Source organism: Lepisosteus platostomus, chromosome 1, assembly GCF_059453375.1.
Source record: "Lepisosteus platostomus isolate fLepPlt1 chromosome 1, fLepPlt1.hap1, whole genome shotgun sequence".
NCBI lineage: Eukaryota > Metazoa > Chordata > Actinopteri > Semionotiformes > Lepisosteidae > Lepisosteus > Lepisosteus platostomus.
In genome coordinates, this window is record NC_142611.1 from 51,568,503 (window position 1) to 51,579,078 (window position 10,576).

The 10,576-nt window shown below is 44.5% G+C and overlaps 1 protein-coding gene across 1 annotated transcript; it reads right to left on the reverse strand.

The window, feature by feature from the left end:
- Nucleotides 1-138: 138 nt before the first annotated feature.
- Nucleotides 139-10,567, reverse strand: cox18 (cytochrome c oxidase assembly factor COX18). The gene is made up of 7 exons (XM_088631672.1): nt 10,486-10,567; nt 7,730-8,123; nt 6,107-6,207; nt 3,767-3,933; nt 3,412-3,527; nt 2,653-2,760; nt 139-970 (listed from the first exon to the last, which is right to left on the reverse strand). The coding sequence occupies exons 2-7, from the start codon at nt 8,111-8,113 to the stop codon at nt 803-805; spliced, it is 1,044 nt and encodes a 347-aa protein (XP_088487798.1). The 5' UTR covers nt 8,114-8,123; nt 10,486-10,567; the 3' UTR covers nt 139-802.
- Between the last annotated feature and the right edge of the window lie 9 nt (nt 10,568-10,576).

The following is a 10,576-nucleotide window of genomic DNA, read 5'->3' on the forward strand; positions in this document are numbered from 1 at the left end:
CATTTTATTACCGTTTTCACTGTTTCAGTGAAACATTTTTAGTCAGTTAAGTTTCTTAAACTCTCCCAACACAAGAAGACAGTCGGATGTTGAACAGAACCGCTCAGTTCAAGAATAAAGTAAAACACAGTATACCAGTTTAATTTCGAGAACGAGAACAAAGAAGTTTTATCTTCAAAATCGAGGATTGATTGAATTTACACTTTACACGAAAACCAAACACCTCTAAAGAGGTATTTTCTTAAGTATTGTTTTCTGGGGGAAAAAGACATAAAAAAGGACATGGAATATCCCTAAAGGTCTTATCATGCTGGACAGTACTGCAAAACTAAAAGCATTCTCATGTGAAACTTTTTGTTTAGGGATGGGAATTGGTCAGTTGCCAAAAATTCCAAAGACGCTGAATCCCTGCCTCTCTCAACAGCTAGCTTCCTTGAGTTTTTACATTATGTACTCAACACACATTCCAATCCATTCAACACTCCCACATGAATAAAACGTCTCCTGCAGTAAAGGCTTCCCAGTCTTCCATGGTATTAACATACCATATACAGGTGTTGTGGAAATAACGTCAGACTTCCACCAAAGCCAAACACAAAACCCTACAGAGGTTTGTTTTTTTTACTTTCGTGAGGCCTTGGCCTGTTGAATCCTCAGAAAATTCCAGATTTTCTGAATTATTTTTCGAGAGGGATGCGTGTATTCCACTGGGAAAGCCAGCTCCGCAAGAGTTTAAAACCAGGAAATGAATCGCACGGCAGAGCGGTCCCTCACAGAGGCCCGGCGTGGCCCGGCGCCAGGGCTACTTGAAGTATTTGGTGACAAAGGCGGAGGCGAGGTCTCTGTATGGAGTCTCCGAGTCGGCCCGGCTGGGGGGGATCCGGCAGATCCTGCGGAAACGCGGGGAGCGCAGCAGCAAGTTGTGCCCCAGGCCAACGCAGCTGGAGCTCAGCCAGTACAGGGTCATGGACTGCAGGAGAGGAAGCACACAGGACGTCAGACTAAACAAGAGCAGCAGCTTGGACAAACAGAACACACAGCATTCAGGGTCAGACGTCACTGGAAGAGCAAGACAAGCTCAACACGGAAGAGCACATCACACCGTCCTGGGCGCACCCAGTTTAGGGAAACAAAGTCATTTAGCCGACACCAGTCCAAGGGCACTCATCTGCGGAACAAAAGAAGCATAAAATGCTACATGAAAACTCATGGAGAACGGTAAAAACAAAATAAATCAGTTAATACATTCAATTCACGTTATACGATGATCAAACCAAGGTACAGAAATGATTAAATGACCAAAGCACAAGGTAGAATAACTGAAGTAAAAGGTAACGCAAGACACCAAAATTGTACTGCAATCTAAGGGTAGAGTCTAAAGAGGAAGAGGTGCCTCCACACTTGACACGCCCCCCGCGTAATGCCACATCCCACCTGGATGATGTGACGGCAGCCATAGTGCACACGGTACCTCACCACACATCAGGTTTAGTGGAGTGGAGAACAGAGTGATGAAGCCTGTTCATAGATGGGGATTACTTGGAGGCCATGACTGGTAAAGGCCAGGGGGAAGTTTGGCCAAGACTCCGGGGTAACATCCCTACTCTTTCCGGGAAACGCCCTGGGATTTTTAGTGACCACAGAGATTTAGGACCTCGGTTTTATGTCTCATCCAAAGGACGGCACCTTTTTACAGTCCCTGTCACTATACTGGGGCATTAGGACCCACACAGTGTGCCTCCTAAGGGCCCCACTAACACCTCTTCCAGCAGCAACCTTAATTTTTCCCAGGAGGTCTCCCATCCAGGTACTGGACAGGCTCACACCTGCTTAGCTTCAGTGGGCTGCCAGTTGTGAAAAGGCAAAAAATACTGTGTACTGGCAAATTATATATATATAGGACTAAGTATATATACAATTAGCAAATTACACTGACATCCAATATCTTGTACACATAACTGTTCAGTTTGATCCGTTGAAAACTGTTACGTAGCTCATTCCTCCTCTAGAGGGCGCTCCACCCCTTTTAGTTATCATTAGTTTCTATTATTTCCTGGAGCATCTCGTTTGCTTTTTGGTTAAAAGCCTAGCGTCTATGCAGTTCCAGGCTCAGTGCTGGAATATGGACGCCACATGGCTTGCCTATTTTCCAGGTTGTCTGAAGGCAAGCCTTTTCCCCGGCATCCTGACTGCCTGGTCCTGTTATGTTTTTAGTTCCTGTTCCTGTGCCGGTTCCGACCCGGTTCCCGTTTTTAACCGTTTGTTTTGGATGGATCTCCCAGCTCTTGGATTAAGGACCGCGCCCCGACTTCCCTTTTGGATTTCCTTGGACTTGGTTGCTTCTGCATTTCCCCCGTGCACCTGCTCACTACAGTCACCGCCCCCTGTTTTGTCAATCCATCCTAACCCCGTTGTACCTTCCTCCGTCGTCTTTTACGGATTATACCGTCCGCATAGTGTCTTTAATAACGCACTCCACGGGAGTCAAAACCGGCTCTCGTGACAAAAACAAAAACACATTACTTGTAATTCATTAAAACGTGACATTATTGGTGTGGGAGGTGAAGACCTCCAAAAATAACTGTGCAACACTGAGCACTCGACCCCACAGAGACTCAGTTCTGGAACTCAAGAGGGGAATGTCATACTCACCGAGGGCACAGTAGCTGCAATTGGTATCATCACCAACGAAATCCCACGGATAAAATTGGTGATGTACTTCTGGAACCTGGACACTTCAGTTCTCCGTAAAGAGAAAATCTGAAAGGGGATGAAAAAAAGAAAACTCCATCCAGCACGTGAACATTTATCTGGATATTAAAAGGAGATTCGAGCTTCTCACAAAAGAATTGTGACATTGATCTATCCATCCATTTTTAACTGCTTCTTCCAATTCAGGGTCACAGGAGCGGGAGCCTATCCCATCAAGCAATGGGCACAAGGCAGGAAACACCCGAGAAAAGACATACGCACACACAGACAAACAAGGGCCAGTTTTCCCAGAAGCCAATGAACCGACCAGTATGTCTTTGGCCTGTCTTAAGAAACCAGAGCACTTGGAGAAAACCAACCCATACAAACAAAGGGAGCACACATGAACTCCACACAGACAGCACCCCAGTGGAACCCAGTGCCCCAGTGCTGTGAGGCAGCAATGCTAACCACTGCGCCACTGTGCCAACCTCTTAATATCATTATACAGTTCAGACATAACATAGTTTGATTTAGTGGTGAAATAAAATCAGGAGTCTTGTCTACACAGATTAGAAGATCTGTCCTTTCTCCTTTCATTTCCTAAGAAGGAATGTTCACTAACTCTGTAAGGAAACAAATTAGTTGAATCAGAAAAGAGTTATTAGGCTTGATGGGGTTAATGTAAGGTGCTGAGTATCCTGAGTGTAGGAAACATACCTCTACAATGATCAAGTTGACCAGTCCTAAGGAAACTGGCATTATCCAGGTGGGATCAGGCAGTGTGAGATCAGGAAACCAAAGGGCGCCCCCTGCTGCGAGCTCTGATTGAAAAGCTGTGAAACAACCAAAGATTGGGGTTTAAGGAAGCCGAAACGTAATGAGCAAAGCTATAGCATTTACTTGACATTCGCACATGTGAAGAAAGGCTTCGCTCCATAATATCCCCGAGATTCTAATCTGTAATCATTTGCATGCATTTTTCCACAGTAGCAGTTTTTCCCCGTTTTGCGATACAGGTAGGCATCTACACACACATTGAGCAGTATGAATGAAATGCAATGCCCCCAAGTACCTCTAGAGGAGTCGCTCACTCCCAGACTCATGTTGCGCAGAGCGAGCGACAGAAACACCCACATGGGGATCTGAACCCAGATCAGGAGGCTGGCTTTCACCGGGTGGCAGTTGTCTCGCACGTATAGTTCAGACACGATGCGGCGCAAGTTCTTCCTGAAATGGTACCTGAGCGACAGAGAAAATGGGTCTTATTCTATGTCCAGAACAATTTAGAAAACCAGACGGGCCCTCCACACTGGACATGAGAAAAAAAAAACTAAACTGGAAGTGTTTAATAAAGTAACAATAATGCTATCATTTATGAAGTCGACTTTCCAAGAGACAAGTTTCTGGCAATATACAATCAGCAAGGTTATGTCACAAGAGTGTAAAATTCAGGGGAATAAACAGCAAATTACAATGAAAACCACAACTGCCTGGACTGTGATCAATTTATGAAGGTTGGGTTTAGTCAATTAAATTATTTGGGATTTAATACTGAATTATACAATGATAAGCAATGGAAGAATCACTTTAAAAAATAAGAAAATAAATAAAATGTCCAACTACCTGTAGAAACCAAGAAATTCGAGCCTGAAGTGTTCGTTTGTCCAGCCAAGCTTTATTGTATGCATACAAGGAACCACAATAAGCACCATAATAGTTATAGTACCGATTGCAGCTCAAAGTGGATATGGTCCTACAGAATTTATATACACACGTCCCACCCCCCCCCCTCCTCCCCCTCCTGTCTTTGATGTAACCGAAGGAAATAGAAACCTTCCTTTGTCATCAGGTGTTTAGTGTAAACATTTACCATTTGGGGGGTAAGTACAAGGGGAGAAAGCCTCTGTGATCAAGCAGGCGTGACGGTTACAGTTCAGCATGTAAAGGCCATTAGCAGGTTCCATCATACCTTATAAATTATCTAACATACCTATTGATAAGTTTGACTTAAAAGGAAAAAAGAGGAACATTCGTATCCCTGCAGCACCTATTATTTGTATTTCTGTGTGAAAGTTCTCAAAATGTGACTGGATGTTGCTCTGATTAAAAGCAATTTGCTGCCGGGGCAAAAAAATCTTATGAAAACCTCTGTGATGACACCACAGGCATCACATTGCTGGGATTTAGGACATCCATCCTCAGCGTAAGCCACTACATTTTAATATGCATTTGTCATATTTGTGAAATGTGTGTCTGTATTTGTGAAAGCACATAGCATGAGCAGCACACACTGCTCGGCTATAATCTTCAGAGTTTTATTTGCATTATATCCCCTCAGCTTGGAATGCACCTAAATAATGCGGACCTGCGTGTATGCTCCTCCCATGCGTCCAGCTGTCTGAGCCATCGGCCATTTCACATGCTGCTGAGCTCACACTTCCTTCCTGTAGCATTCGCAGCCATTGGACAAGACATGTGTAGCTGTCTGACGACACCATTGGCAGGAAGCAGGAGAGGAGGTATTCCTCTGGCCAGCTCAGGGCAGCCCAGCCACTGTGAACTTCTACTTGGCAGTCCTTATGCTGAATAAGGCTCAGTCATAAATTGAACAATCCGGTTTTAAAATCTCGTTAAGATATATATTCAGAAGCTCTTCTTTTCTTCAGCCCCACTTTGATCAGATTTCACTGTTGCGCCGCAAATCAAAGTAATTTGAAAACTCAGATTCGGAATTCCCCTGAGTATACGTATCTGCCTTGATTTTGAAAAGGCTTACCCATTAAAATGTGATCTATTTGCTGGATTTGTTTAATATTAACACATATGGTGTTGTTAAACAAGAATGAGAAAAGGTCAAACAGTAATCTCACATCTCTGCTCTCCCACTTATAATGTGGTGCGTGCTGCCCACAGCTCTGTGAGCACCTTTTCTACAGGTACATCTTCTTCCTTCACAGCAGCTCCCTGTTTCATTCCTCATAAGTGAGAAGAAGGGTTTCGGCAGAACTGACCGGTCATTTCCTCAAGTTAATGCTGAACACTAAAGTATTGAGATGCTATTTCAAATCGTTGTCACATTTCGAATTTGACCAAACTACTGAAAACCCCATCATTGAAAAGAAAGATTGAACAGAATGTATAAAAAGAGATTTGATATTTATTATGAAGTGTCATATCTAAAAACCTTCACAGCAAACCAATTACACAGTTAACTTTTCTTATTTGCAATAAAAATCCCAAATGGCTTTAATTACTGGATACTAAAAGTACCACAGAAAGGCTTGAACAAACAGAAATCTTACACACCAATTTACAAATTAAAAAGAGGAACGATTATTACCACAGACTAAGATAAAATTGTAACATGCTCTTTCAATGGCTTTTGGTGTCAACATGCAAGGCGATTTCTTACCGAGCGACTTTCTCAGACCAGCCCAGCTGTTTGGCCCGGACGGAGACCTCATATCGTAGACGCTTGGCTAGCTCTCCAATTTCAACTTGCAACGACTCAATCTGGCTGGTGAAAAGACCGAAAAAATGTTACATTACCTGGAAAAGCTTTTTTATAGTTCCAGCAAAGTCTCAGCTTGTAACATAGCAGGGGCTTTCTATAGGTTCTGCTGCCAAAGGTATATAAAAAGAAATACAAATATTTCATGACAGTAGTCACCCTTTATTGCTACACTCAGCCCACTTCTGCTTCAGAAACTGTATTCTGTGTTAAACCTAGAGATCTTCTGGCTGCTCCTCTTAACACAGATCAGATTCCACATCCTGAAACCTTGAATTTAAGATGGCACACTGTCATACATCAGAAGGACACTGACTGTCAAGCAGCTCCCACTGTTTCTTGTAGATGGCTTTATGCAGCTGGGCCAGTAAGTCAGCGTAATATTGACCAACGACTGCTGTTCTTTGCAGCTAGTAATTGCTTTACATTAATAAGAATTGCATTGCTTCAGACAGAGATTCTTTAGCAAGCCAACTTAAATTTTGATTCAGTTTCCGCAGCAGAGTCTTTTTCTGGACTGGTTGCGTCTGAGGATCATCCAGATTCTCTGGCATTTTAAATTCCTTCAACCACGGAAAAAAAGCAAGGGGCAGGCTCCCCTGATCGCAGCAGTCATGTCTTCCCTCCTTTCATATGGATGGGCAGTTTCCCTTAAGAGCATGTAGTGCCCTCAAACAGCAGATTATGTTGCTGTCCACAAGGAGCTCTGAACACTACAGAGTGCACAAGCTCTTCTTGACAATCCTCACTGTGGTGGAGTTAAAGTCAATCATTTACTATCTGTTCTCCCTCAGCCAGGACTGCAGGGGCCTAATTTTGCCCTCTTTGACAGTTTCCAGTCAAAATGCTGATTACAGCCACATCACCTTGCAACTCACAACTGGCAACCCACTGAAGCTCAGCAGGTGTGAGCCAGGTCAGTTCCTGGATGGGAGACTGACTGGGAAAAATTAAGGATGCTGCTGGAAGTGGTGTTAATGGGGCCAGTAGGGGGCACTGACCCCGCGGTCTGTGTATGGTCACTATATTGGGCCACTATTCTAGTGCTCCAGTATAGTGACAGGGACACTATACTGTAAAAAGGTGTCGTCCTTTGAATGAGACATAAAAGAGAGGTTCTGACTCTCTGTGGTCATTAAAGTCCCTGGGAGTTTCTCAAAAAGAGCAGAGATGTAACCCTGGTGTCCTGGCCAGATTTCCCCCTGGTCTTTACCAATCATGGCCTCCTAATAATCCCCATCTACAAAGTGACTTCTGTTCTCCTCCCCACTGATAGCTGGTGTGTTGTGAGCGTACTGGTGCACTATGGCTGCAATCGCATCATCCAGGTGGATGCTGCACACTGGTGTTGGTGGAGGGGAGTCCCCATTACCTGTAAAGCGCTTTGAGTGGAGTGTCCAGAAAAGCGCTATACAGTATATGTGTAAGGAATTATTATTACGGACATATTCAAAACATATTAGTAAAAATGATGGGTTCAGGCAAAGTTTAAAGTTGACACGGAATGCTGGCTTTGAAACAGACCTTTGCTATGATGGCCATCTGGTAGGTGCCCAGGGGCAGCGTGACCGCCGTCCTCAGGGCCACCGTGGTGCAGGCGATGCTAGCCCACCATGGCAGCCCCGTGGCCTGCTGCGTCACCGCCAGGAGCCCCTCCGTCAGGTGGACGGGCGCCGAGTCCGCGAGGCTCTCGTACCAGCTGGGACCGGCTGAGGCAGCCGAAGCAGCAGAAACCAGGCTCCTGCTCTGCAGCACCGCGCTGCCCGGAGATCTGGAGAGACTGACCCCCTCCCTGCTGGGCAGTCTTTGGTCATGGCAGGAGGCAGTGCAGGCCATCTTTAACGCCCTTCTTGTGCAGGGCCTTGGAAGTGTGGCCATTAACAGGCCGGCTCTACTCTGCCAAAGCATGAGGCACGAGCTGAAAGAAAAACATGGGCCAGATAAAACGACTGTATTTACCCTTCCTAGAAATGCCACGTTTACGATGACGACATTACTACATTCGATTAGCCAGCAGTTACATCACCCTGCAACTCACAACTGGCAGCAGGTGTAAGCCTGGCCAGTACCTGGGTGGGAGACCTCCTGGGAAAAACTAAGGTCGCTGCTGGAAGAGGTGTCAGAGAGGCCAGCAGGTGGCGCTCACTCTACTGCAGTCTGTGTGGGTCCTAATGTCCCAGTATAGTGACGGGGACACTATACTGTAAAAAAGGACCACCCTTCGGATGAGAAGTAAAACCGAAGTCATCATTAAAAATCCCAGGGCATTTCTCGAAAAGATAGGGGTGTTACCCCAATGTCTTGGTCAAATTTCCCCTGTGTTCTTTACCAATCAAGGCCTCCTTATAATCCCCATCTATGAACTGGCTTCATCACTGTTCTCCTCCCTGCTGATGTCTGATGTGTGGTGAGTGCACTGTGCACACTATGGCTGCCGTCTTATCATCCAGGTGGTTGTTGCACATTGGTGGTGGTGGAGGGGAGAACCTATTACCTGTAAAGCGCTATATAATTTTAAGGAATTATTATATTATTTGTTTTTAGTTTGTCTCCCTTTCAGCTACAGCATTTGGAGCAGGCAGACATGCTTGGTAACAACATTATTTTACATACAGGGAGTTTGGTAAAAAAAAAAGTGCACTGAAGATCAATAACAAGATGTTGTTCTTTACTCTAACTGTTGAGGAAGTGTGGAACAAACCTTTATGTTGTTCAACATAAATACGTTAAGAAAAAATACAAATTAAATGAGGGAATTGCTTCAGTTTTAACAGAATGGCTGATTAGTTTATACTCCGAATCCCACCTCAGGCTCTTGATTTTAGACACACCTGCCCCCTCTGCTTCATAGGTTTATTCCATGCTGAAAAGAGAAGAAAGAAAACACGGCGTTTCGGCCGTGAAGCCTTTTTCAGGTGTGAGGTTCCACGGCCGAAATGTTGCGTTTTCTTTCTTTCTTCTCTTTTCAGCATGGAATAATAATAATAATAATAATTGCTTACACTTATATAGCGCTTTTCTGGACACTCCACTCAAAGCGCTTTACAGGTAATGGGGACTCCCCTCCACCACCACCAATGTGCAGCATCCACCTGGATGATGCGACGGCAGCCATAGTGCGCCAGAACGCTCACCACACATCAGCTATCAGTGGGGAGGAGAGCAGAGTAATGTAGCCAATTCATAGAGGGGGATTATTAGGAGGCCATGATTAGTAAGGGCCAATTGGAAATTTGGCCAGGACACCGGGGTTACACCCCTACTCTTTTCGAGAAGCGCCCTGGACCTCGGACACCACAGAGAGTCAGGACCTCGGTTTTACGTCTCATCCGAAGGACGGCGCCTGTTTACAGTATAGTGTCCCCGTCACTATACTGGGGCATTAGGACCCACATGAACCGCAGGGTGAGCGCCCCCTGCTGGCCCCACTAACACCTCTTCCAGCAGCAACCTTAGTTTTTCCCAGGAGGTCTCCCATCCAGGTACTGACCAGGCTCACACCTGCTTAGCTTCAGTGGGTTGCCAGTTGTGAGTTGCAGGGTGATATGGCTGCTATAGCCATAAAAGCTATAGCAGCCATATCTGCTATAGCTTTTATGAATAAAGCTATTACTTGTTCCTTTGCAGCCTACCCACCCAAACCTCCTCGGCTTCACGTTCCCTTGTTGATTTGGAAGAAGTCAATGTTTTGAGGATATTAAATTCTTTAATCAGGTTACCATATAATCGTCTCTGTTCAGGACTAAAAAGGCTTAGTGCTAATGCCTTATTTTCGTCTTGGCGTTCGTACAAAAACAAATGGACGAATAGACGTTACAGTAATAACAGGTTATATTTTATTAGGGTTGCAGGACTCACAACAGGCAGGTTTTTTTTTAAATGTTGACCTGTTCATTTTAATTCGTTTGCATATTTCATTATCATAATATCGTTATCATAAAGAATCGATTCAATTTTGGTCCGTTACAGTTAACTGAGAATTGTTTACTGTTTCACTGCTATCACCGTGGTCCTTAGTATTATTCTTCCAGAATTAAAAAAACAAACAAATAGGGGTTCATTTTAATCATTACATAGCGATCTTAGCTGTGAGGCTGGAAATATCATGAAGGTCATGAAATGAATGAAATGAAGAGGTACCTTGTAGTACCGTTTGCATTCTGAAACCCCAAGAGTCATTCGAAAACCTTAGTTTAAAGTGAAAAGTAATACAGATGTTGTTCTCATAAACAAAATACACTGTTGTATAGTTCTACAACAAATATTTAAAGCACATTTACCTTTCCGTAGTTTATGGCGTACGGGTCGCTGAAATATGACGTCACAGTACGCCCTCGCTCCCGGCATGAGAGGAAAATAGGTTTGTGCTGA

Bases quoted from the DNA above. Each gene is read 5' to 3' on its own strand.
- cox18 (XM_088631672.1), bottom strand. From the start codon at position 8,113: ATGCTTTGGCAGAGTAGAGCCGGCCTGTTAATGGCCACACTTCCAAGG. The intron at 3,934-6,106 runs GTAAGAAATCGC...TCTGTCGCTCAG, and splicing joins TGGTCTGAGAAAGTCGCTCG to GTACCATTTCAGGAAGAACT. The intron at 3,528-3,766 runs GTACTTGGGGGC...GTTGTTTCACAG, and splicing joins AGTGAGCGACTCCTCTAGAG to CTTTTCAATCAGAGCTCGCA.